At 47.8% G+C, this 27,831-nt stretch overlaps 1 protein-coding gene across 3 annotated transcripts in view; it reads left to right on the forward strand.

The window, feature by feature from the left end:
- Positions 1-27,831, forward strand: part of cadm4 (cell adhesion molecule 4) — a 158,212-nt gene that overhangs the window by 95,831 nt on the left and 34,550 nt on the right. The window contains exon 1 of one of the 3 annotated variants that reach the window (XM_045214422.1): positions 20,299-21,143. The exons of 1 other annotated variant lie outside the window; for it this stretch is intronic. In XM_045214422.1, the coding sequence (XP_045070357.1) occupies positions 21,053-21,143 (91 nt within the window). In that variant the 5' untranslated portion in view covers positions 20,299-21,052. Of the gene's footprint in view, positions 1-20,298; positions 21,144-27,831 lie in introns of those variants that run through there. One more of the 3 variants, XM_045214420.1, reaches the window with a different exon arrangement.

Below are 27,831 nucleotides of genomic sequence, written 5' to 3' on the forward strand. Positions count from 1 at the left end.
CCATTGGACTCTGGAGCAGTGGAAATGCGTTCTCTGGAGTAATGAATCACTCTTCACCATCTGGCAGTCTGACAGACGAATCTGGGTTTAGCGGATGCCAGGAGAACGCTACCTGCCCGAATGCATAGTGCCAACTGTAAAGTTTGGTGGAGGAGGAATAATGGTCTGGGGCTGTTTTTCATGGTTCGGGCTAGGCCCCTTAGTTCCAGTGAAGGGAAATCTTAACACTACAACATAGTGACAATGCCCCCATGCACAAAGCGAGGTCCATACAGAAATGGTTTGTTGAGATCGGTGTGGAAGAACTTGACTGGCCTGCACAGAGCCCTGACCTCAACCCCATCGAACACTTTTGGGATGAATTGGAACGCCGACTGCGAGCCAGGACTAATCGCCCAACATCAGTGCCCGACCTCACTAATGTTCTTGTGGCTGAATGGAAGCAAGTCCCCGCAGCAATGTTCCAACATCTAGTGGAAAGCCTTCCCAGAAGAGTGTAGGCTTTTATAGCAGCAAAGGGGGGACCAACTGCATATTAATGCCCATGATTTTGGAATGAGATGTTCGACAAGCAGTTGTCGACATACTTTTGGTCATGTAGTGTATATTGAAGGCAGGTGCTTCCACATAGGTGTGGTTCCTGAGTTAATTAAGAAATGAACATCCCATAATGCTTAGGGTCATGTATAAACATGCCCAGTTGGCCATTATTTTAGCTACCATGGCTAGAAGAAGCGATCTCAGTGACTTTGAAAGAGAGGTCTCAAAGGAGCATAGCGGGTTTAAAGTGTGTGTGTGTGTAGATCATTGAATTATTTCTTTTTTGCTCCTTTCTGTCCTTCACCTCTCTATTCTCCTCCATTTAGCATCCCCCTCTCCTCTCCTCTACTATGGAGCTCCATGACCTTCCGTCATCCCTTTCTCCATCTTTCACGCCAGCTTTATTCCCTTTCTCATTCTGTGAGTGAGTAGAGGAGGAATGGGAGATGATAACAGGAGGAGAAGAGGAAAAGAGAGAGGGAGCAGGCTAAATGAGATGGAGAGAAGAGAGTGCTGAATCAATGAGAGAGAGAGAGAGAGAGAGAGAGAGAGAGAGAGAGAGAAGGACAGCAAGAGAACAGGTAGGAAAATATGGAAGGGAAGAGTAGACAGAAGGGAGAAAATATGGATAGTGAGAGATGACGAAGGAGGGGAAAGAGAAGCAGAGGGAGAGAGATGAGAAAGATAAACACAGAGAGGTAGAGTGAGAAGAAGAAACTGAACAGGAGGACGTGAGATGAGAGGAGAGAGAGAGAGAGATGGGGTAAAGAGAGTGATGAGAGAGGAGAGGAGAGGAGAGGAGAGAGATGAGGGAGGGGAGCAGTGGTGCTGTGCAGGGCCGCGGAGTGAGGGAGAGGCTAGCGGCGGTCCCTGTTTTACAAATTGCCGTTTGGGACAAGAGAAGAGAGGGATGAGAGGAGGAGTGCGGCCGGCTCCAGATTGCTCACAGCAAGAAATGTTCTCTCGCCACTCCAAACGCATTGTCAAACACACACACTCGACACACTTCAAAACTATCAGATACACACACGCACACACTCTTATCGAGGTTCCAGTTTGATGCCTGTAGGTAAAGGCATCATAAAATAACCATCCCTAGAGCCATCTCATTTTTACCTGCTGTCTCCTCTTTATCAGGTCTCAGCCTCACACACACTATAACCATCACCATCACCCCTATAACAGACATCAGAACACCATTACCCCACCTCCACCTATAACAGACATCAGAACACCATTACCCCACCTCCACCCTATAACAGACATCAAAACTCCATTACCCCACCTCCACCCTATAACAGACATCAGATCACCATTACCCCACCTCAACCCTATAACAGACATTGGGTATAAACGAAGACCACTACCTCTGCCCTCACCCCAGAACAGGTATTTAGGGATAAACAAAAAGCAACCCCACATTTTTTAAATCATGGCCTGTTTTAAAGCATGGATTTGACCAACCCTCTATACCTGTCCTACCCTCATATGACTGACACTGAAATAGGGTGCCATTCTTTGACAGTTATTATGGGAATGACAGTTATTATGGTAAATGGCTTTTATTCCCAGCACACTGTTTAAAAGGAACAACCCAATGTCACCAAAAGCAATACCTTTCTTTCTCCCTAGCTACTTATCAGCTGTGGTCTTTAGCTGGTAAATACGCTTTTTGTTGCTTCCTCTTTTAGCCTCCTAAAAGCCCAGGACAGTGTGTGAAGGCTGCGTGCTAATGGGCTGAATGCTATAGTACTGCTGCTGCTAATGTTATTATTAGCCAAGCAGCCATTAGCGGAGTTTACTGCAATTACACCTCCCTGCCTGAGGGGTTGGGGGGGGGCACTCTACTCATTAGGCTGCTATTGTCCTGTGCTGTTTCCAACACTGCAGAGAAACAATAATGAGGAGGGGGAGCCAGACAATAGAGGGAGAAAAACATGTCTGCAGTTATTTCACGCTGTACAATGACCTTAGTGTTTGTTCAGAAGGGAGAGAGGAGAGAGAATGAGAGGAGAGCGAGAGAGAGCGATGGGCGGACAGAAGACAGAAGACAGACGTGGGCTTAAATGGCAAATAATCAACACAGACAGAAAGAGGGAGAGAGGGATGGAGAGAAAGGAGGGAGAGTGGGCAGTAATTATGAGACTGGGGCATGTAAAGAATGTGTGGATTCCAGGATGCTCAGCGTGATGTGTATGTTCAACATTGTGCTTGCACAATACTCCCATTCCACAATGACATCAGTGGCCATAGAATAAAAATAAATAAATTGCAGAAAATGTTGGTCTTTATGATGCCTGTTCAGAAAGCTCCCTCTCAGCAACACAAAACACCCACCGCCCACCTACACACACAATCGCTCTCACGCACACACACCACTTGCACGTACACCACATACACGCATGGAAGCACACACACAACATACACACACACACTTATGTTCTCTGGCTGTCCCTTTGTCTCTGTGGATTGTGAATAGACAGTAACTAATCTTTGTGACACCAAAAGTTGACACATAATCCTCTCCCACTGGGCCTCCATTCAAAATGGATGGCCCTCAACAAAATGAATCCTCTTCATCACAGAGGCCTACATGCTCCTGCCTCCTCTCTCTTCCCCCTCTCCCCTCCTTTACCTTTCTCATAGTCCCATTCAGATCTCGCTGAGAGCCTGATGATTCCATTGTTGCCAAAGCACTTCTCACAGAGCTAAAAACAATGGAAATGAATGACGACTCAGGCCCAAACAGCTCTCAATGGTCTACTCCTCCTCATCTCACGTTCTCTCCATTTCTCTCCTTCCCCAAGAGGGCTCCAGATAAGTGCTATCTTTCCATGACTCTGTTTCTTCCTCTCTTTCTCTAATTGCCCTGGCTATCCCCTCTTTATCTTGTTCTTACCCTCTCTGTTGATCTCTTTCTCTCTTTCTCGCTTTCTCTGTCTCATTCTCTCGATCTCTGTCGATTCCTACCTCCGTCAACTTCTCTACACGCCTCTCTGATTCACCCTGCTCCCTTCTCTCTCTCCCCTTTTATCTGTCGCTCCTCTCTCCCTTTCTCTCTACCATTTTATCTGTGTCGCTCCCCTCCCTCCCTCCTCCTGTCCTACCCTGACAGCAGGGATCGTCTCTGTTGGCGTATGGGGTGTCATAGTGAGGCTGCATGAGACTGCATGCTGTCTTAGGCACTGTGGGACTCAGGGACTTTCACACACACATCTCTCTCTCTCTCTCTCTCTCTCTCTCTCTCTCTCTCTCTCTCTCTCTCTCTCTCTCTCTCTCGCTCTCTCTCTCTCGCTCTCTCACACACACACACGCACACACACACACACACACACACACACACACACACACACACACACACACACACCCCAGGCCTCTCTCTGTGTGTCAGTGTGTTAGATCAGAGCCAGCAGAAACTACAGGGGGTCGGCTCATATGGGGCTCTTTAGGCCTGAGGGAGAAAACATCATCATCTCTCCTGATAGATGTGTGTGCGTGTGTGTGAGTGACAGAGAGCAAGTGAGATAGAGACCAATTCTAAACAGATAAAGTGATACAGAGATAGAGAGTCTACACCTGGCTCAGCATACCATTACTATGACTATACTATTGTATTAGTGCCAGTGCAGAGGGTGTGGTCTGTCTGGGTGTGGTAGTGGGTGTGTGTGTATGCCTCAAGCTCAGTTTATATTGTTGGTCGGCGTGTGTGATTACATTTCTGTGTCTCTCTTTGTGTGTATGTGTGTGTGTGTGTGTGTGTGTTATCAGTGTCCTCCCAGCACCTGCTATGCTCCTCCCTCCTCCTGTCCTCTCCCTGAACTCTGGCCCAACGCTCACCGCAATCACTACAGGACACAAACAACATACTAATGACGGAGGGAGAGAGGGAGAGAGGGAGAGAGAGATGAAGAGAGAAAGAGAGAGAGATGGTGACGGAGAGAGAGCGAGAGAGGCAGATAGAGGGTGTGAGATGGTGGCAGAGAGAGATATAAAGGAGAGAGAAGAGAGAGATGGGGTGTCTGTGATAGAAAGCGTGTGACAGTGTTAGAGATGAGAAGAAGAGAAAGAGTGGAGAGTGGGAGCAAGGTGAAGGAGAGAGCAGGAGAGAGAGGTTGAGAGGAGGAGGAGAGAGTCAGAGAGGGAAAGACTGTGAGACAGTGTGACTGAGGGAGGAAGGGGGGTAGCAAAGTGATGAGGCGAAAAAGCAGAGCACACCAGGGGGAAATCTAGATGATGGAGAAGACAGCTGAGGCACAGGGAGGGAGGGAGGGAGGGAGGGAGGGAGGGTAGAGAGGGAGGGAGGGAGGGAGAGAGGGTAGGGAGGGAGGGAGGGAGGGTAGGGAGGGAGGGAGAGAGAGGGAGAGAGAGAGAGAGAGGCAAATAGAAAGAATGGAGGGAGAATGAGAACAAAAAGCAGAGCAAGAGAGAAAGTGAAGGATAGAGGTACTGACATTTTCAGTGTTTGACCGTATCTGCAGCACAAGCTCCCGGTCCCCCACCCCTACCTTTTAATCACAGTGGTATCCCCCAGGGGAGTGGCTCACCTGATTGGCTGCCATTCAGGACGTGAGGCAGGGGTCTAGAGGTGAGAGTATCTGCTGATAGGTTGCTAGGCAATGGATGTGTGGGGAGTTGGCTGGGGATAAAGGGTTAGGAGGATATTTGTGTATGTTTGTGTTTGTAAGTGCTTGTGTTAGTGTACACATAGATTTGTATTTGTGTGTTTGTAGCTAAGTGTGTATGACAATGCCTGGGGGTGTGGGTGAGGATGTGAGTGATGTGAGGTGCCCAACTGAGCAGTGTGATTGGCTAACACAGGTAGAGGTGTGTAATCACTATCATTACCTCCCCTCAGAGGAATCTCCTATACTTTAGACCAAAGGGAAATGATAGGAACCATCCCACCACATCACAACAATGAGTCAGAATGACAGGGTTTGTGTGTACTGTGTGTGCCTGACTGTGTGTATTTATGTGTTTTTGATGAGAGTCTTATTACTTATGTAGGTACTGACATTTGTCCTATTTCACACTTGTACAAGTGTGTGTTATACGCATGTGAATTGGAAATGAGTTTTTTTGCATATCCCCTGAGACACCCTTGGAGAGTGGGGTCACGGCCAGGGATCAGCCATTATTGACAGCGACCCTGGAGCAATTAGGGTTGAAGTGCCTTGCTCAAGGGCACATCGAAAGATTTTTAACCTAGTCGGCTCAGGGATTCGAACCAGCAACCTTTCACTGGCCCAACGCTCTTAACCACTAGGCTACCTACATGCTAAGTAAATATAGCAGTGTTTTTCTCACTGTTAATGAATCCAAACAGCCTAAGGCAGATGGATATAACAGCCTAAGGCAGATGGATAAAACAGCCTAAGGCAGATGGAGAGGGAGAATAGGCTAAATCAAGGGAGAAAAAAGAGGGCAGGAGATAGATCAGGCTGTTTGTTGCAGGCAGCTGTACATACCTTGTGTTGTTTTGCAGTGAAATATGTGGCAGTATTTTTGAGTGGTTGCGTGGGAGGTAGGGTCACCTTGGTGGGAGAAGGGCCTATTCCCCTGGAATGATGCATCTGTATGGAGCGTTAAGAGGAGGGGAGTTGACACAGAGAGTTGGATGTCCATGAAAAGAGAAAAGCGAGGGATGAGAAGAGGCGAGAGATGTGACAAAGAGAGCAGTGACAGATTGTCATTAGGAAGGACAGCTGTCTTTCTCTATGGTGAATATTATAATCCATAATCCCTGCACGCACGCACACACTCATTCACTCACTCACTCACTCACACAAACACACAGACTTACTCAGTGCCACTAGGATGTAAAGATATTGAGTAATTGAGCTGACATACCTACAGTATATTAACTTCAGTATATTAAAATGAACACTGCTTTAATAAGGAGAATGAGAGAGGGAGAGAGAGAGAGAGAGAGAGAGCGAGAGAGAGAGAGAGATGGGGAGAGAGAGAGATAGAGAGAGAGAGAGAGATGGAGAGAGAGAGAGAGAGATGGAGAGAGAGAGATGGAGAGGGGGGAGAGAGATGGAGAGAGAGAGCGAGAGAGAGAGAGGGAGAGAGAGAGAGAGAGAGAGAGGAAGAGTGAGTGAGATTGTGAGTAATAAGAATGAAAGAGGAAGGGGAGAAAGAGCGATGGAGAGAGAGAGAGACAATGAGGGAGAGCAACAGAGAGAGTGAGATTGACAGAGGAAGGGGTAGTGTGATATGAAAGCGGCGGAGCAAATCAAAGAAAAATTAAGTGGATTTGCATATTTCTATGAATTCTGCAAGTAGGCCTTTCTAATTATTTCATCTCAATCACAGTTTCCTCATTTCAGCCCTCTCTGCATTTTCAGCCTGCTCACCCTTTCCTCTCCTAAACAGGCCTCACTAGTCTGTCAGTCTTAGGAAGCTTTCCCTCTGTCTCCATACCTCTTAACATATTCCCTACTTTTCTCTCTCTCTTCTCTTTCTCATTACTGCTTCTGTCCTTATCATACACACTCCTCTATCTCCTCTGTCATTATCATACACACTCCTCTATCTCCTCTGTCATTATCATACACACTCCTCTCTCTCCTCTGTCATTATCATACACACTCCTCTCTCTCCTCTGTCATTATCATACACACTCCTCTCTCTACTAATGTTGTGTCTCTAGACATGTTTTATGTATGATGATGTCCTGCTATAGTGTGTGTCCACGGTGTGTGTTCATGGTGTGTGTGTTCATGGTGTGTGTCCATGGTGTGTGTCCAGGGTGTGTGTCCAGGGTGTGTGTGCATGGTGTGTGTGTCCATGGTGTGTGTGTCCATGGTTTGTGTCCATGGTGTGTGTTAGGCTATGGTTCAACCCAGCACTCAGAGAAACAAACACGACAAAGGGAGTGGAAGAAACAAAAATATTTAATAAAAGTAAAAATTGTCTTAGTCCAAAAACAACTGAAGTAAAGGAACAGAGTGGGCTAGTCGGCTCCGGAGGAAGGAGAGGCTGAGGCAGGCAGGCAGGCAGGCAGGCAGGCCGACAGGCAGGAAGGCAGGCAGGTTGGGAGGTATGTCCGAAACGCTCTGGTAAGAACAACGATCTGGCGCCGGTGGAGAGCCATGCCCCGGAATTAGTAGTGCAGGTTGATTAGAGAATAGGATGCAGCTGCGAGGCAGGAATCACTGGAAACAACCCGCAGCTGCACAGGAGAGGCAGATCCTGAGCACGCCCCTGATCCACTCCAGACACACCCACATAAAGGGGACAAACACACATACAGATACAACAGACACAGAGGGGACAAAACAAGGAGGAAGGGAAACAGAAAAGGGAGAGACAAGCTGCCCACATAACAGTACCCCCCTCAATGGTCGCCACCTGGCGACCCACCAGGCCTGTCAGGGTTGTCGTGATGGAAGTCCGTGATCAACTGAGGATCCAACACAAAACGCTTAGGGACCCAAGACCTCTCCTCTGGTCCATAACCTTCCCAATCGACTAGGTATTGGAGACCCCTACCCCGCCTCCGAGAGTCCAGTAGCCTACTGACGGTGTAGGCCGGATGGTCGTCAATGAGACGAACAGGTGGAGGTGGAACAGCCGGCGGACACAAAAGGCTGGAGGACACAGGTTTCAGTTGGGAGACGTGGAAAGTAGGGTGTATCTTCATGGCTGAAGGCAACTTCAAACGAACCGCAGCGGGGTTAATGATGAACTCCACCACAAACGGACCCAGGTACCGAGGAGACAGCTTGCGTGATTTGGTACGAAGAGGTACGTTCTTAGACGACAGCCAAACCTCTTGACCAGGATGAAACACAGGTGCGGGAGTCCTGCTCCTATCCGCTGTCATCTTGTTCCTGTCGGTGGTCCGAAGCAACGCTTCCCGAGCGTCGCGCCACACTCTCTGGCAGCGGCGGAGGTTCTCCTGAACCGAAGGAACAGCCAATTCCTTCTCCTGAGCAGGAAACAGAGGGGGTTGATAACCCATGGTAACTTCGAAGGGTGAAAGACCAGTGGCAGAGGTGGTGAGGGAGTTGTGGGCGTACTCTATCCAAGGCAGATGTTTGGCCCAGGATGATGGATGTTGAGCAGCCACACAACGAAGGGTTGCTTCGAGGTCTTGATTGGCTCTTTCTGTTTGACCGTTGGTCTGGGGATGAAACCCTGAGGACAGACTAACGGAAGCACCCAAAGCAGAACAGAAAACCTTCCAAACACGGGAAGTAAACTGTGGGCCTCTATCAGATACGATGTCCACAGGTATTCCATGGGGACGGAATACATGTTGGACTAGGAGGTCCGCTGTCTCACTGGCAGACGGTAATTTTGGTAATGCTATATAGTGAACAGATTTAGAGAATCTGTCCACAATGGTAAGTATAGTATCATTACCTTCAGACTTGGGTAGGCCGGTGACAAAATCCATGGCTATGTGGGACCAGGGACGGCTGGGAACTGGGAGGGGTAGCAGCAGCCCCGAAGGGGACTGATGGGAGGCTTTGCCCCGAGCACAGGTTGAACAGGCTGCCACAAAAGCCCGAACGTCAGTTTCCATTGAAGGCCACCAAAAATGTCTCCTAAGCAGCGTCAACGTGCGTCTCATCCCAGGGTGACCAGCAAAACGGGAGGTGTGAATCCACTGCAACACCTGAGACCGGACCGTCTCGGGAACAAAGAGTAGGTTGGGAGGTCCATCACCCGGTCCCGGGTCCGTGGCAAGTGCAGTCTTCACAAGAGACTCGATCTCCCACTGAACAGCCGCCACGACGCATGAGGAAGGCAGGACTGCCTCAGGCTCGCTGGTCTCCGAAGGGTCAGCAAACTGGCGGGACAAAGCATCTGGTTTAACATTTCTTGACCCCGGTCTGTATGTAAGAATAAAGTTAAACCTACTAAAAAACAGGGCCCATCTGGCTTGGCGTGAGTTGAGTCTCTTAGTGGCTTGGATGTAAGCCAAGTTCTTGTGGTCTGTCCAGACCACAAACGGCAGTTCAGCTCCATCCAGCCAGTGCCGCCATTCTTCCAGTGCTAGCTTGACCGCCAGCAGTTCTCGGTTTCCAACGTCGTAATTCCGTTCTGTGGGTGACAATTTTTTGGAGAAAAAAGCACAGGGGTGAAGCTTTTGGTCAGTGGGGGGAGCGCTGGGAGAGGACGGCTCCCACACCTGAGTCCGACGCGTCCACCTCCACAACAAACTGCAGAGAGGTATTGGGGTGTATCAACACAGGGGAGGTGGAAAACAGTTCCTTCAAAACCCCTACCGCCTGCTCCGCCTCAGGGGACCACAGAAAAGGGACTTTTGGGGATGTGAGTCTAGTAAGGGGTGCCACCACTTTACTAAAACCCTTAATGAACCTACGGTAGAAGTTAGCAAAGCCCAAAAATCGTTGAAGTTGCTTACGGGTGGTGGGTATGGGCCATTCCGTCACTGCCCGGATCTTCTCGGGGTCCGCCTTCACCTGCCCGCTCTCAATGATGAAACCAAGGAACGATGTAGACTGTTTGTGGAACTCACACTTCTCTGCTTTGACATACAGCTTGTTTTCCAAGAGCCGTTGAAGGACTTGACGGACGTGTGACTCATGCTCCTCGGGTGACTTGGAAAAAACAAGAATATCATCCAGGTATACAAAGACAAAACGGTTCAAAAAATCCCTAAGAACATCGTTCACCATGGCTTGGAAAACCGCAGGGGCATTTGAGAGCCCAAAGGGCATGACCAAATACTCAAAATGTCCCAGTGGAGTGTTGAAAGCGGTTTTCCACTCATCTCCCTTACGGATCCGGACAAGGTGATAAGCGTTCCTGAGGTCGAGCTTGGAGAAAACTGTGGCGCCATGCAGAGGTTCAAAAGCAGAGTTGATGAGTGGAAGGGGATACTTGTTTTTAACAGTTATGTTGTTTAAACCCCTGAAATCGATACAGGGGCGTAACGACTTGTCCTTCTTTTCCACGAAAAAGAAACCTGCACCCAAAGGAGACGACGAGGGACGGATTATGCCCGAGACCAGAGAATCACCAATGTACTGCTCCATTGCCTCTCTTTCCGGTCGGGACAGATTGTATAAGCGACTAGAGGGCAAGGGAGCACCAGGAAGCAGTTCAATAGGGCAATCATAAGGCCTATGTGGTGGTAGAGACAGAGCCTTGTCCTTACTGAAAACCTCCGCTAAGTCATGGTATTCTTTGGGGACAGATGACAGATCAAGAGGAGCTGAGGGATGAGTTGGGTTACACTTAGTGGGGGGAACCGCTGACCTAAGGCACTCTGAATGGCAGTTAGTGCTCCAACTGAGAATGGTGTGACGTGTCCAATCAATTTGTGGGTTGTGAAGAGCCAACCAGGGGAAGCCAAGGATTAGGGAGGTAGCTGAGCCAGACATAACTCTTAGCTGAATGCTTTCACAATGATTGCCAGAAATCACTAGGGAAACGGGGGTGGTTTGATGAGTTATCTCCGCGAGGAGGCGCCCATCAAGGGCTGTGACCCGAATGGGGGTAGGTAGTGGCTCCATGGGGATACGAGCTTGTGTAACGAACTGGTGGCTAATAAAGTTGTCTTCTGCACCTGAGTCTATGAGAGCTGAGAGTGGCAGGGAATGACTCTGGAAACGTAAGGTTACAGGTACTTGTAATCGGGGAATGATGGGTTCAGGATCTAACTCTGGGCTCGCAAGTAGACCCACCGTTACGAGCGAGCCTTGTCTTTTGGCCGCTTAGGGCATGTAGCCAGAATGTGTGTGGCGTCTCCACAGTACAGGCACTCACCCGCCTGGAGGCGCCGTTGCCGTTCTGCTGGAGGTAGTCGAGCTCGACCCACTTGCATAGGTTCCTCCTCTGTTCTCGGGATGGAATCAGGAATAAGAAGCTGCCAGCTCCGGGGAGGCGAGACTCGAGTGGTTGAAGGCTGGGGAACTCGTCCTCCTAGATGCGGCCGACCGCCTCTCTCCCGACGCCTCTCCGCAACCGGTTGTCTAGCTTAATGGACAGGGAAACGAGAGAATGTAAATCATGTGGCTCGTCACGAGCAGCCAGTTCATCCTTAATGGCTTCATTCAAACCGTTTAGAAATGCTCCTTGAAGTGCCACATTGTTCCACTTGGAGTCCGCTGCCAAAGTCCAGAACTCAATAGAGTACTCAGCCACACTGTTAGAACCCTGCCTCAAATTAAAAAGTATCTTGGAGGAATTACCCACATGGTCAGGATGGTCAAAAACAGTCTTCAATTTAGCAGAAAAATCAGCGAAAGTCAATCCAGTCAAAGTTTGATTTGAGCACACAGCCTCAGCCCAAACCAGAGCTCTCCCTCTTAACAGCCCCAGAACATAATGTACCTTAGAGGAATCAGTAGAAAATGACAGTGGTCTCTGCCGAAAAAATCAAGTCACACTGAAGCAAAAATCCCGGCACTTGTCCAATTCTCCATTGAACGGTTCAGGCGACGTGACAGGGGGTTCCCGATGGAACGAAGCCTGCATCATGTCCGAGGAACCAACTTGGGGTGCATCAAACTGGGGGTCAGAGAGAGATGGAGAGCTGATAACAGACAATTTAGAGACTTGTGTAGTTAACTGAGTCACCTGGTTCAGCAGTTGATGATTATTTTCCAAAAGAGTCCGAATCAGTTGGTCATGCTGTCCTAGCAACGTTCCTTGAGCCTGGATAGCTTGTTGGAAGCTGTCTTCGTTTGCCCCGTGCTGTCTCTCTGTTGGGTCCATGGCCAGATCGTTCTGTTAGGCTATGGTTCAACCCAGCACTCAGAGAAACAAACACGACAAAGGGAGTGGAAGAAACAAAAATATTTAATAAAAGTAAAAATTGTCTTAGTCCAAAAACAACTGAAGTAAAGGAACAGAGTGGGCTAGTCGGCTCCGGAGGAAGGAGAGGCTGAGGCAGGCAGGCAGGCAGGCAGGCAGGCCGACAGGCAGGAAGGCAGGCAGGTTGGGAGGTATGTCCGAAACGCTCTGGTAAGAACAACGATCTGGCGCCGGTGGAGAGCCATGCCCCGGAATTAGTAGTGCAGGTTGATTAGAGAATAGGATGCAGCTGCGTAGGCAGGAATCACTGGAAACAACCCGCAGCTGCACAGGAGAGGCAGATCCTGAGCACGCCCCCTGATCCACTCCAGACACACCCACATAAAGGGGACAAACACACATACAGATACAACAGACACAGAGGGGACAAAACAAGGAGGAAGGGAAACAGAAAAGGGAGAGACAAGCTGCCCACATAACAGTGTGTGTGTCCAGGGTGTGTGTGCATGGTGTGTGTCCATGGTTTGTGTCCATGGTGTGTGTGTCCATGGTGTGTGTCCATGGTTTTGTGTCCATGGTGTGTGTCCAGGGTGTGTGTCCAGGGTGTGTGTGCATGGTGTGTGTGTCCATGGTGTGTGTGTCCATGGTTTGTGTCCATGGTGTGTGTGTCCAGGGTGTGTGTGCATGGTGTGTGTGTCCATGGTGTGTGTGTCCATGGTTTGTGTCCATGGTGGGTGTGTCCAGGGTGTGTGTCCATGGTGTGTGTGTCCAGGGTGTGTGTGCATGGTGTGTGTCCATGGTGTGTGTCCATGGTGTGTGTGTCCAGGGTGTGTGTGCATGGTGTGTGTGTCCATGGTGTGTGTGTCCATGGTTTGTGTCCATGGTGTGTGTGTCCAGGGTGTGTGTGCATGGTGTGTGTCCATGGTGTGTGTCCATGGTTTGTGTCCATGGTGTGTGTGTCCATGGTGTGTGTCCATGGTTTTGTGTCCATGGTGTGTGTGTATATTCATACTGTGTTAACCTTCCCATCTTGGTATGTCACAGCTATAGCAGGATCATGTTTTAGTAGTAAGGCCAAGTTAACCTCTCTACCTCACATAGTCTCTCTCATTCTCTGTCTTCACACTGCATACACCTCTTTCTCCTCTCCTTTCACACGCCCTCCCTCTATTTCTCCTTCCTCTCTGCCTGACTGTGTTTTTCCTTCCTTCTCTCTCTCTTTCTTCCTCTCTCCACACTCTATAAATGTCCCTCTCTCTCTGTTCCTTTACTCCTCAGCACAGCATGTTTGTGTGTGTGTGTGGCGGTATAAAGGTTGTTATGTGAGCTAGGTGTTAATTGGCCGTGGAGGTTCGTTAATATTCTCCTTGCGTGTTCACCCGTCAGGAACAGGGCCAGGAAACTGATGAGTCTGTGATTTTCCCCCAGAGAGAGAAAGAGGGAGAGAAAGAAAGAGAGAAGAAAGAGAGAGAGAAAGGGAGGAAGACTATAGTGCAAGGACCTGCTGAAAGGTCAGAGAGAGAGAGAGAGAGAGAGAGAGCAAAACAGATGGACAGACTGAATAACAGAAAGAGGGAGGAAGAAACGATTGAGAAATAGACAAAAAGAGAGGGCGAAAGCGAGGCAGAGACTGAGGGAAAAAGAGATGGCGATAAAGAGTCATAAAGGACTCCATTGAGGCAGTCAGAGAAAGGAAAAAGGATATCATCCACAGAGAAATTATCACATTGTTAGCTTGGCTCTGAATTGGCAGAATGGGGGCAAAGGTGTTGGCCAGTGTACCCTGCAGAGGTTGCACGCCAAGACCCAGTGAAAATAAACTACTAATCACCCACCTCCTGGTTAGCACACCACGATGAACCCACCCTCGACCCCCTACCAGCTACATCACACACCGTGTAGCATGCAGGAACACATATACACTCCTCAGTCGGAAACATAGGCATTGGCCCTGACACACACACACACACACACACAACACACCCCTATACACACACCGGCCTCTCTGCCCAGCTCACAGAGCGTGGAGAAGCTTAGCTCACCTCAGGATGGTAGGTAGAACAGGGATAACGAGGCTTCCTCACCACAGGTTTCCCTGTATGGACAGATTCCAACACACACTAGATGAGTTGTTAGAGCTCTGTGTTAAACCTGCTGCTTTGACTGCAGCAGATCTGCTTCAATCGCTATGTAGACTGGGATAGATGTGTTGTGGTGTACAGGCTGAGCAGTGGCTGTTAACTGCAGGGTTTAATAATGCCCATAGACTGTGTTGCTGTGACGTTTCTAATTAGGGGCGTTCACAGAGAACGTGTTGGATGAAATCATGGCTGCAGGAGCGGCATTAACGTTAGCTAGAGCTAGCACTGTAGAGAGAGACAAACAACAAGGAGATGTGGGGACTGTCATGTGATGTGTGTGCTTAGGCATAGACACACACTCATGCATGTGCATGCACACACGTCATACACACAGACACTTGTTCTCTCTCTCTCTCTCTCTCTCTCTCTCTCTCTCTCTCTCTCTATCACTCATACAAAGAGACAGTTCCCCCCCATCTCCTTCTCGCTCCATCCCCAAGCACCAAGCACCAATCCCCTACACCCCCCTTTCTCCTACAGAGTTACTGTATCACACACACAAACACACACACACACACACACACCAATCATCTCATGGTAGAACTTCAACTTTGACCAAGAACAGCCTTAAGGACAAAATATAAATGTTATATCAGATAAACTGATAGGATCTGGTGCATCAGACTGGCAGCCAGCCCCAGAGATATCCCACAGACCCCTACCTCCCACACACAACCCATGCTACTCAATCCACCACGGGCGCTGACTTTCTCAGTGCAGATAGAGTATGTATGGTAGTCAGAGCACTTAGTCTTTTAATATCTTAAGCAGCCGGGGATCCGTGTAAGGAAGTTGGCGAGCTTAATATTTTCATCACACCGCTGACTTAAGCCCCTTAAGTGCTTTGGCAACACTTATTCCATTGTGGTGCCGGTAAAACATTTGATTTGGACGAGGAACTGGGGGAGACAGGGGAAGGGAGAGGGATGGGGACACCATTGGCTTTCCACACACTGCGACAAAACAAACACGCATGTGCATGTACATACACACTTGCATGCGCACTGGTAGACACACACACACACAGAGGACAGTGTCATAATGCGAGAATTGAATAAATTAGCGTTGTGTGGAATATGAATATGGTTTGTGACAGATGCTGTTGACGAGAGGGTGATTCATATGAACTGATCAGGGAGCAGTGAGGCACTGGTGAATGCAGTAGCCGACTCACATTTAGTTTGTACAGTATAACAATATGTAATGTTTTCCTCCCCAATGGTTTTGTAGAGGGGTGTTTTGGACTTGGTTATGACGAGTAACTGTGTGCATGCTCGAGTTAGCCTAGGGGTGGTAAGTAGTATCCTAGCGGTTAGAGAGGTGGAGCTGTAACCAAGGAAAAAGTGACCTTGCAACCAAAAGGTTGCAATCCAAGGTACCATATGCCGTTGTGCCCTTAAGCAAGGCATGTAGCCCTTCCCTGCAGTCAAATGACCTAGTGGCCTCATGGGTGGAATGTTATTCATAATTTCATAATTAATAAACATTATTTCTATGTCAAACGGTTTTGTTATATTTTAGTCTTCTGTGGTGTATATAAAGCATAAATTGGGATGCAAACACAAAATGTAATACATTTCAACTCTATATCTGACATTGTACAGGTGTCTTCTTTTTTAAAGTCCATAACCATGTGTGTGAGGTGTACACTTTGGTTTCAAAATAGATTTGTTTAAGACTACCAAGAAACACTCTGACCCTGACTGTCACGATCGTTCATGAACGGGTCAGACCAAGGCGCAGCGTGATATGCGTACATGTTTATTAAATATTAAACAAAACAACAAACAAAACGAAACGTGAAGTCCAAGGCAGCACAACATACCTTAACTGGAACAAGATCCCACAACCCACTAGTGCCAATAGGCTGCCTAAGTATGGTCCCCAATCAGAGACAACGAGCGACAGCTGCCTCTGATTGGGAACCACACCGGCCAACGTAGATCTAGACATACTAGAAAACCAACATAGAACATACACACCCTGACTCAACATATACGAGTCCCCTGAGTCAGGGCTTGACAGTACCCCCCCCCCCCAAAGGTGCGGACTCCGACCGCGCAACATAAACATAACAGGGTTGGGGCCGGGTGGGCATTCCGCCTCGGAGGCGGATCCGACTCCGGGTGTGACGACCTCTTACTCTCCGCCTCCCTGTTGCGCCCCTGGTCTGGTCTGGACCTCGGCGCGCTGCTTCCCCTCTCCTTCCTCCCACGAAGTACCAAGCCCTGTCTGGACCCTGGTGTGGGAGACCCCGAACCTGGAGAGGGGCTGACATCAGGCACCGGTGGAGCGGACTGCTCTGGCTCCGGAGTGGAGCCGCTGACCTGAGCTGGACTGGACCCCGGTGGAGCGGATTGCTCTGGCTCCGGAGTGGAGCAGCTGACCGGAGCTGAACTGAGCACCGGTGTAGCGAACTGCTCTGGCTCCGGAGTGGAGCAGCTGACCGGTGCCGGATCAGGCACCGGTGGAACAGGCACGGGCCGTGCCGGACTGGACACACGCACCACTGGCTTGGTGCGAGGGACAGGAACAGGCCGGACCGGGCTGGCGACGCGCACCACTGGCTTGGTGCGAGGGACCGGAACAGGCCGGGCCGGGCTGGCGACGCGCACCACTGGCTTGGTCGGAGGGGCAGGAACGGGCCGGGCTGTACTGGGAACACGCACCACTGGCTTAGTGCGGGCAGCAGGAACGGGCCGGACCGGACTGGCGACACGCACCACTTGCTTGGTGCGAGGAGCGGGACTCGGTTCCTTTATTAACCCCCGCTCCTTCTGCTGCCTAACCAGCTCCTCTCGCCGTGCCTCTACACCTTCCTTCTGCTCCCTCTGAACCAATGGCCCCCGTAATCTGGTGGCCTCCTCTCCTAACCAGCAGATCCGCCCTGTCGCGGCCTCCTGCTGCCTCGTCGTCCACACCGTGTGCCCCCCCCAAGATTTTCTTGGGGTTGCCTCTCGGGTCTCCGTCGTCGGCACTCCTCTTCCTGTGAGGACTCCTCCGGGAGCCCCCACGAGTTAGGGAACAGAAACTCGTCGTCGTCGTCGTCATCCTCCGACTCCTCAGTATAATACTCTTCCCATAGTCGTAGGGACGCAATCTGAAAACCAACCGGGTGCAGTGGTCGGGGCTCTTCTCTTCTCTCTCGACCGGCGTCCTCTGTGTTGCCGTTGCTCCTCTCCTGCCTGGGCATCTACCTTCACCCATGGCCCTTTGCCCGCGAATATCTCTTCCTTGTTTGGTGGGATCTTCTGTCATGATCGTTCATGAACGGGTCAGACCAAGGCGCAGCGTGATATGCGTACATGTTTATTAAATATTAAACACAACGACAAAACAACAAACAAAACGAAACGTGAAGTCCAAGGCAGCACAACACAACATACCTTAACTGGAACAAGATCCCACAACTCACTAGTGCCAATAGGCTGCCCAAGTATTGTCCCCAATCAGAGACAACGAGCGACAGCTGCCTCTGATTGGGAACCACACCGGCCAACATAGATCTAGACATACTAGAAAACCAACATAGAAATACACAACATAGAACATACACACCCTGACTCAACATATACGAGTCCCCTGAGTCAGGGCGTGACACTGACTTAGCCCACTGCAGTAAAAGGTTAACCCCTGAATGGCGGGTAGAGCAAAATATACATTTGTGTTATGACAGATGGATTAGAAAACTACTGTGATTTCTTAGAGTGGCGTACATCTATGTCTCATTACTGTGTTAAAGACTGTGAGTAACAGAGTCTGTTTACAGTCTCATCAAGCACTTAGGAAACTCACCTTTGCTTACTGACATCAACAGGATCCACGGTCACATGCTCACAAATGCATAAAAACCCAAACACACAGTGCTTCCAAACACACACACACATACTGTTCTGAGAACACGCATAAAGACACACACACTGTTCTGAGAACACGCATACAGACACACACACTGTTCTGAGAACATGCATACAGACACAAACACACACACTGTTCTGAGAACACACATGCAGACACAAACACACACACTGTTCTGAGAACACACATACAGACACACACACTGTTCTGAGAACACACATACAGACACAAACACACACACTGTTCTGAGAACACACATGCAGACACAAACACACACGCTGTTCTGAGAACACACATACAGACACACTCACTGTTCTGAGAACACACATACAGACACACACACTGTTCTGAGAACACACATACAGACACACACACACTGTTCTGAGAACACACATGCAGACACAAACACACACACTGTTCTGAGAACATGCATACAGACACAAACACACACACTGTTCTGAGAACACACATGCAGACACACACAATGTTCTGAGAACACAAATGCAGACACATACAATGTTCTGAGAACACGCATACAGACACACTCAATGTTCTGAGAACACACATACAGACACACACACTGTTCTGAGAACACACATACAGACACACACATGCAGCCATTATGGACTGTCTTAATACAGTGGCCATAAAACGGGCCATTGGACATAGAGGAGCTCTATGAGACCTCTGCCTCTCTGTCTCTGTGTTTGAACTGAGGGATTGTAGGGGAAGAAGGCCTTGGTGACTATAGAGCCATCCTAAACAGACCCAACTATATACCCTGTCTGAATGGACTGCTGGGCGGTCACACACACAGCCACTGTTCCCTGACCTGAAAGACAGTCATTGTCACATCCACACCCCAAACCTTCACAAAATAACTAATATGCTAAATCTGCATCCGCGGACAAACACACACACTTACACACACTTACACACACTGATAGAGAGTGGAATCAGGCAGGCTGTGGGAGGAGAGCAGGGGTTATATAAACCAGACACAGACGGACAGATAGACAGCTGACACTACTCTGGGATATACTGAAGGACAGAGAGGAACAGGAGGAGGAGGAGGAAGAGGAAACACACAGGAACTAAAGCACTGTCCCACTATATCGACCTGACTGAGGATAGAGAGAGAAGAGACGACAGGATATCAAAACAACCATGAGAGAGGGGGATGAGACGAGAAGAGAAAACACGGAATAGACTGTGTTTTGATCAGAAGGACACTATCCTTTCCGAGCTACAACGACAGACAGCACATAACAATTTCCTTGGTGTCAGGTTGTGGTGTGGTTGTTGTTAGGGACTCGGAGGTTCCATGACAAGTCTGTGACTACTTCAGTGCCATTGACAGTGCCAGGGCACGCTGCGCCGTAGTGGTAGCATTGACTGGCTAATTGCAGACAGAAGGGAGGGGACTTTGTAGCAATCTGGGGATGACACCGCTGTTCTCCTCAATCAGATAGTGTTCAGCGAGGTGAGTGCTGCTGCAGTCCGGTCACCCTCAGTAAGCTATATGCTCTCCGGGCCTGGCCCTCGCCGCCGCTGCATTAGGAGCTGCCAATCAGAACCAACAACCAACTCCACACGGACCGCAGCAGTTGATCTGAGCTCACTGACAGAGCGGGTACTGAACACGAGACTCAACACAGGGACTGAACATAGTGCCTGGACGCAGCCGTGTGTAGCAGAGAGAGACGTTGTGATACTGTATAATCATACAGAGGGATGACATACATACGTGTTATACTATAGGTCTACAGTGGGAAAGATAGATAGATAGGTAGATAGATAGATAGATAGATAGATAGATAGATAGATAGATAGATAGATAGATAGATAGATAGATAGATAGATAGATAGATAGATAGATAGATAGATAGATAGATAGATAGATAGATAGATAGATAGATAGATAGATAGATAGATAGATAGATAGATAGATAGATAGATAGATAGATAGATAGATAGATAGATAGATAGATAGATAGATAGATAGATAGATAGATAGATAGATAGATAGATAGATAGATAGATAGATAGATAGATAGATAGGTAGGTAGGTAGGTAGCATTTGAAAAGCAGTTACCATCACAGTTGGAGTCGGTGATGTATGATAGTGAACAGTGGGAGACAATTTAGCTGATGACATGTTTGGGTTATCAAAAGTATAATGTGTGGGGATGAAGCCCAGAGTTGAGAGATATAGGTACCTCATAATAGCATGAGGAAAGACAGGAGATATGGTCATACAGAAACAGTTTCATGAATAGGACAGTATAATGACTTGTTTCAGATGGTTTACTCCGATGTGTCTGTCTGGCTGATGTAGAGTAATGATATTGGTTTGTTTGGTATTGGGATTCATTTTGTGGTTTGCCGTTTGACTGGTTCTAGCCTATTGGTTTGTATTATTGCTTTGTTCCATTGATTTGTTGTTTAGTCATGTAGTCTTACACCGCAAAGCAGCTCTGATTGCAGGCAGTCATTTGGCTAATCGTGTGGTGAGCCTAACATTCATTGATAGTTAGCAGTAACGTTGTAAGACATTCTAGTTCTACGCTGTGGTGATGTTAGGTCGGTGGTATTTTGTCAAAAGACTACAGCTCTGAAGAAAAGTGTGTGTTGTGTACTGGTAAAGCCCCAGCTTTGTTGTGTGTCACTACAACCCTAGCTCTGCTCTGCTGTGCTCTGCTCTGCTGTACGGTGGCTGTGTCCTGTGTCACAGAGGAAGCATTGATCAGACAGCTACTGAGGCTCAATACACAATGAGGCCTGGCCCGAGATCTCTCCTCCTCCTCCCAACCCCCCTCTCCCTCTCCCTGCGTGCCCTGCTCCTGCTCCTGCTCTGCCTTGCTCGTAAGTCACACACACATGCGCGTGCACACCCACTTGCATGCGCAATGCATGTTCAATGTGCATTCACCGAAAAGATACATACTGTACATTCAAACATACAGTGGGGGAAAAAAGTATTTAGTCAGCCACCAATTGTGCAAGTTCTCCCACTTAAAAAGATGAGAGAGGCCTGTAATTTTCATCATAGGTACACGTCAACTATGACAGACAAATTGAGAAAAAAATTCCAGAAAATCACATTGTAGGATTTTTAATGAATTTATTTGCAAATGATGGTGGAAAATAAGTATTTGGTCACCTACAAACAAGCAAGATTTCTGGCTCTCACAGACCTGTAACTTCTTCTTTAAGAGGCTCCTCTGTCCTCCACTCGTTACCTGTATTAATGGCACCTGTTTGAACTTGTTATCAGTATAAAAGACACCTGTCCACAACCTCAAACAGTCACACTCCAAACTCCACTATGGCCAAGACCAAAGAGCTGTCAAAGGACACCAGAAACAAAATTGTAGACCTGCACCAGGCTGGGAAGACTGAATCTGCAATAGGTAAGCAGCTTGGTTTGAAGAAATCAACTGTGGGAGCAATTATTAGGAAATGGAAGACATACAAGACCACTGATAATCTCCCTCGATCTGGGGCTCCACGCAAGGTCTCACCCCGTGGGGTCAAAATTATCACAAGAACGGTGAGCAAAAATCCCCAGAACCACACAGGGGGACCTAGTGAATGACCTGCAGAGAGCTGGGACCAAAGTAACAAAGCCTACCATCAGTAACACACTACGCCGCCAGGGACTCAAATCCTGCAGTGCCAGACGTGTCCCCCTGCTTAAGCCAGTACATGTCCAGGCCCGTCTGAAGTTTGCTAGAGTGCATTTGGATGATCCAGAAGAGGATTGGGAGAATGTCATATGGTCAGATGAAACCAAAATAGAACTTTTTGGTAAAAACTCAACTCGTCGTGTTTGGAGGACAAAGAATGCTGTGTTGCATCCAAATAACACCATACCTACTGTGAAGCATGGGGGTGGAAACATCATGCTTTGGGGCTGTTTTTCTGCAAAGGGACCAGGACGACTGATCCGTGTAAAGGAAAGAATGAATGGGGCCATGTATCGTGAGATTTTGAGTGAAAACCTCCTTCCATCAGCAAGGGCATTGAAGATGAAACGTGGCTGGGTCTTTCAGCATGACAATGATCCCAAACACACCGCCCGGGCAACGAAGGAGTGGCTTCGTAAGAAGCATTTCAAGGTCCTGGAGTGGCCTAGCCAGTCTCCAGATCTCAACCCCATAGAAAATCTTTGGAGGGGAGTTGAAAGTCCGTGTTGCCCAGCGACAGCCCCAAAACATCACTGCTCTAGAGGAGATCTGCATGGAGGAATGGGCCAAAATACCAGCAACAGTGTGTGAAAACCTTGTGAAGACTTACAGAAAACGTTTGACCTGTGTCATTGCCAACAAAGGGTATATAACAAAGTATTGAGAAACTTTTGTTATTGACCAAATACTTATTTTCCACCATCATTTGCAAATAAATTCATAAAAAATCCTACAATGTGATTTTCTGGATTTATTTTTCTCATTTTGTCTGTCATAGTTGACGTGTACCTATGATGAAAATTACAGGCCTCTCTCATCTTTTTAAGTGGGAGAACTTGCACAATTGGTGGCTGACTAAATACTTTTTTTCCCCACTGTACACATGACGACACACACTAACTTATATACAGATGTAGGATCTTAATTTGATCACCCTGTTGCAGAACTTTTCTGCAATGCAGGACATTTTAAACTTGTAGCTAGTGTGTGTGAGGTTTAGAAAGGCTTCTGAAGTTTGTAATTTCCACTTTGAAATTTCAGACCTGATTTTCCCTTACGAAAAATGTATCAACCCCTCAAAAATGTCTATTAATTATAATACACATAATAATTCACATTTCCTGTTGCTGCAGGATTTTTGTCCTGCTGTAGCAAACTGGCTCAAATTAAGATCCTACATCTGTACACACACTCTCACCTCGCTACATCAAGATAGATCATCTTTCTCCATCTTTCACCTCTCACAGTGTGATGATTGTGGCCAATACGTGATAATGGATGAGAGAAATGGGAAGATCGGGAGAGTTAATAAATGTAATGTGAAATGGGGAAAAGCTATAGAGTGAGGGAAATTGAAGACAGGGCACGTAGGGATAGAAAGATTGAGTGGATCGAGAGAAAAGTAGAGTGTGATTGAACTCTCAAATGTCTATGATTTAGGTGTGAATTTGCAATTAGCATTATGTATGAGCAGAGCGCTGTAGAGATGATGGGATACACCCATGGGGCTATAGGACTGGGGAAACACAAACCGGAATGGAGGATTAGAGTTAAAAGAGGCAAGGGATGAGGGAATGCATGAAGAGATGAGGTTCTGGACTGCATGAGAGAGAGAGAGAAAGAAAGAGAGAGATATATATTTAAAAAGTGTTCACAGCCTCCGAGAGCCTTCTGAAGTACACCACAAAATAAACTGTGACCAGAGGAAATAGAGGGAGAAGGAGAGAGAAAGAAAGAGAGACAGAGAGTGGTAGAAGGAGGGAGAGAGGGAGAAAAAAAGCAAAAGGGGAGGCAAGTGAGAGGGAGGGAGAGAGAGAAAGACAGTGAGCCCAGGAAGCACTGTGGGCAGGAGAGCTGGTGTTTTCCCTGTCTTTGATCTCTTATTAGGATCACTGGTAGCACCACTGATACCATGAATACATCCTGTCATTATTCTATTTGGGCTCAAGCAGCGTTTTAATATGCAGAGATGTTCTGTAAATAACCATGGCTGCAACGCGTCCACTTCCTCCAAGCCAATCAAAATCTGGATTGAACACAGAATTTGCATATTGGATCTACACAGGGACATTTCGTGGCATGGGATGGCGGGAGGGAGGGAGGGAATGGATGACAATAGAAGAGCGAGAGAATGAGGGAGAGGGATGGAAAGAGAGAGTGAATTAGTTTTTAGCCTTGGCAAGGAGGCTGGGTTATATAATTCCTGCCAATGAAGCAGTTTTGGGTGAGCAGTGAGCAGGAGGAGGAAGACTGGCCAGGTAGAGGGATTGAGGGGGGGGGGGTTAAGACTCTCTCCTCTTGGCCACCGTGAATCTCCAGCGTGGTATCAACGTGTAATGGGCCTGTACATTTTCCTTAAGCTGCCCTTGTTGTGTGTGGCAGTCGTTGCCAGAGCAGTGTTGGGCTGTGACGGCTTGTCATAAACGCCATGGCTAACCAGCTTTAGCTGTTTAAAAGGACTGCATACACACTGGTGGAAAACAGAGAGAGGTAAAGAGAGAAGGGATTGAAAGAGAGGGAGAGGAGAGGTTGTGAAGGACAGGGGGGGGTAATATAGTGAGAGGAGAGTGAGGTGGGGGGATAGAGAGAGCGAGAAAGTGTGAGGTATTTAGAGAGAGAGAGAGAGAGAGAGAGATGAGATGAGATGAGCAGAGCGGTAGGGAGAGAGGGAGGGAATGGGGTCATGGAAATATGGTGAAGGTCATAAAGAACATGAAGGTCAAAAGATAGCTGTGAGAAGGATGGGAGGGGTGAACAGAGATGTGAGGTGGGGTGAGATGAAGAGAGGAGCAGTGAGAAGAGAGGAGAGTGTAAAGCAGGGGAGAGGAAGAGTAGATGTGTGAGAAAGAGAAATAGAATCATACAAAAGGGAGAACAGATCATTTTATGGTGATTCTGCTGTTAGAGAGAGAGAGAATATGTTTGTCCTCATGTCCTCTCTCTCAATCCCTCTCCCTCTCTCTCCCTTCCTCCCTGTCCTGAACAAAACAGGATGATTATACTGCAGACTTGAGCTGCAGAACAAATCACATTTAGGGAAGGAGAGTGTGGAGATAGAACCATGCGGGAATGAGAGATACCCACTGAGTCAGAGAGAGAGAGGCAGACAGAGAGGGGGAGTATTGCAGAATGGAAGGAAAGTATCGCAAGATTAGAGGCTAGATGAAGGAAGAGAGAAATGGATAGAGGGAGGCAAGTAAAAGACAGTGAATATGCGCAGAGAAGAAGAGAGGAGGAATGAGAGATGAAGGTATAGAAGGAGCATGGGGGATTAGTGCAGGGAGAAGGTGAGGGAAAGAGGGAGGGAGATAATGATATTAGAGGTGAAAAGAATACAGCAGGGGGAAAATTATGAGCTCCACTGTCCAACACGAAGAGAGGGAGAGAGAGAGGAGGAGAACAGAATGAGAGCAATAAGCGACCAGAAAGAAGTGAGATTTTTTTATTTATTGTTTATTTCACTTTTGTTTATTATCTATTTAACTTGCTTTGGCAATGTAAACACAGAGAAGAGAGAGAGAGAGAGAGAGAGAGAGAGAGAGAGAGAGAGAGAGAGAGAGAGAGAGATGGGAAGAAAATAGGGATATAGAGAGTGAACAGAACAAGGTAATGAGAAATAGAAGAAGCTAGATTTGTAAAGGATTATGTATTATTTATAGGTGGGGCTTTTTTTGTAGATTTGATTGGCAGAGTGTTAGAATCCTGGGAGAGATGGAGTGATAATTTTAGACCAGAAAGAGAGACAGAAGAGGGAGGAGAGGAAGGATAATAATCTTATTCTGTCAGCTTTTTCACCGACAGACACACACACGCACAGACACAGCATAGGGATAGTGTAGTGTGGAATGGATATGTTCCAGTGAAATAAGAGTTATAAATGGTGAAATGGTTAGAACAGTACATCCCAACAAAGCTGAGGCTGAGAGAGAATGCTTTATTGATTTAATTACAGTAGAGAAAATGACTTGAGGGACTGCTACGGTGTGTGTGTATGTATGTACGGTGTGTGTGTATGTATGTATGGTGTGTGTGTATGTATGTACGGTGTGTGTGTATGTATGTACGGTGTGTGTGTATGTATGTGTGCATGCGTTTAGGCCTATCTCCATACAAACTCAATCAACACACCTGTTTCTAAGTGGCACATCCCATCTCCTTTCCACTCCTCTATTCCCCAATGCAACTCTTCCTTTGGTCCATGTTGTTAAATGAGAATGTGTTGTCAACCCACTTAACTGGTAAAAAAAACATTCACTTTCATTGGGAAAGACAGCTGTTTTCTTAACCTGTTGTGTAGCCTAGCTAGACTCAACCTCATGTGAAGTAGGCCCAGTGATGTTTTACCTGTGAGTTTAGAGGCATTATTACCTTGTCCCTCTGGCTGGCTGCTAGCCTATCTCTCCTGTCTTGTTATTGACCTGGAGGCTGTGTGTGTGTGTGTGTGTGTGTGTGTGTGTGTGTGTGTGTGTGTGTGTGTGTGTGTGCGCGCGCGTCGTTGTCTTGAATTCTCCATGGCGGTAACTCAGTCCACTAATCCTACAGTAAGCTACACGCTGAGCCATTCTAGGATTTACTGAGACCCCTCCGTCTTCATATACCTGGCTGTGGTCCCAACTTCCACCCTCCTCTAACCTTCCTTATAACTCAGCTTCACCTTGGGAACCATTTAGGACGCCCGGGATACAGCCTTGTTTATTTATACCTATATGTATTATTTATTTATTTGTTTATGCATTTTGAAAATGATTGGCTGTCTGGGCGCTGTGTAGCTGGCGTAAATAAATGCACCTTTTCAGGGCCGTGGAGAGAGTGGAGGGGAGCTCTGATAGGGGCCTTTCACTGCGATGAAACACTGCCCCCACTTGGCCGAAAGGAGAACTGACAATAATATATTGTTTTATTTATCTGTTTTTCAAACTGTCAGTACACCGTTTCGGTATCGATCGCCTTACATTCTCTCTCAATCTAATTCCGTGCTTGTGGAGTATTTTATTATGGCCCTGATTTTAATGGGGTCAGGATTAATACTTCTGCCACGGAGCGTCTTTTCACTCTTTTAGTCACACTACTAGAAGGATAGCCCTGCCTATTGGTATTCACAAGCCTGGCCTACAGTGGATGGATGACTATAAAAACTACAGTTAAAGTGCCAGGGCCACCGTGGGGCCATGCTGAGGGGACCTGCGTCATCCCATATCTCTCTCCCAGCTGTGGTGTTATTATACCGCTGCTCTGCGCCTCCATTCATTTCCTGGCTTGACTGTTCTGTTCTATCCCTGTCTCCCGCCACCCTCGCCTGGTCCCGTTGGCTTGGCAGCCAGGTGGTGGATGTGTCATGCACAGCACAGGGCTGCCTGCCTGGTCTGTCTGTCTCTAAACCAGCAGCAGCATCGGCGGGTATCTAGGCCTTATCTCCATTGAAGAGGTGACAGCTGGCGGAGGAAGTGGAAGCAATGGACTCTAATTACTCCTATTTTCTAGCCTCAGCCTCAAACATCCCGCCACTTCTTTCTGCCTGGAGTTGTATGTGCTGTTTTGATACTAATTACTCACAATTACTTCCCGGGCTGGGCCTCTGCTTGATATATGGTGCTGCTATTACAATTAGCATCAATAAAACAATGGCGGCCAAGTTGCCGGTTGCCAGGGTGATGAGTAATACCAGTTATTAAGTAGCCTAAATAATTGGGATGGCGAACGCTGATGGCCGTGATATGAATCACAATATTGATGTAGAGAATGGGGAATAATAATGACTCCAATTAGTGATAATTGTCCAGGATTTTTTGTGACGTCCTCTTTGTGTCCTCTCTCTCTCTCTCTCTCTCTCTCTCTCACTCTCTCTCGCTCTCTCTCTCTCTCCG

The sequence above is a fragment of the Coregonus clupeaformis genome, unplaced genomic scaffold, assembly GCF_020615455.1.
Source record: "Coregonus clupeaformis isolate EN_2021a unplaced genomic scaffold, ASM2061545v1 scaf0255, whole genome shotgun sequence".
Lineage (NCBI taxonomy): Eukaryota > Metazoa > Chordata > Actinopteri > Salmoniformes > Salmonidae > Coregonus > Coregonus clupeaformis.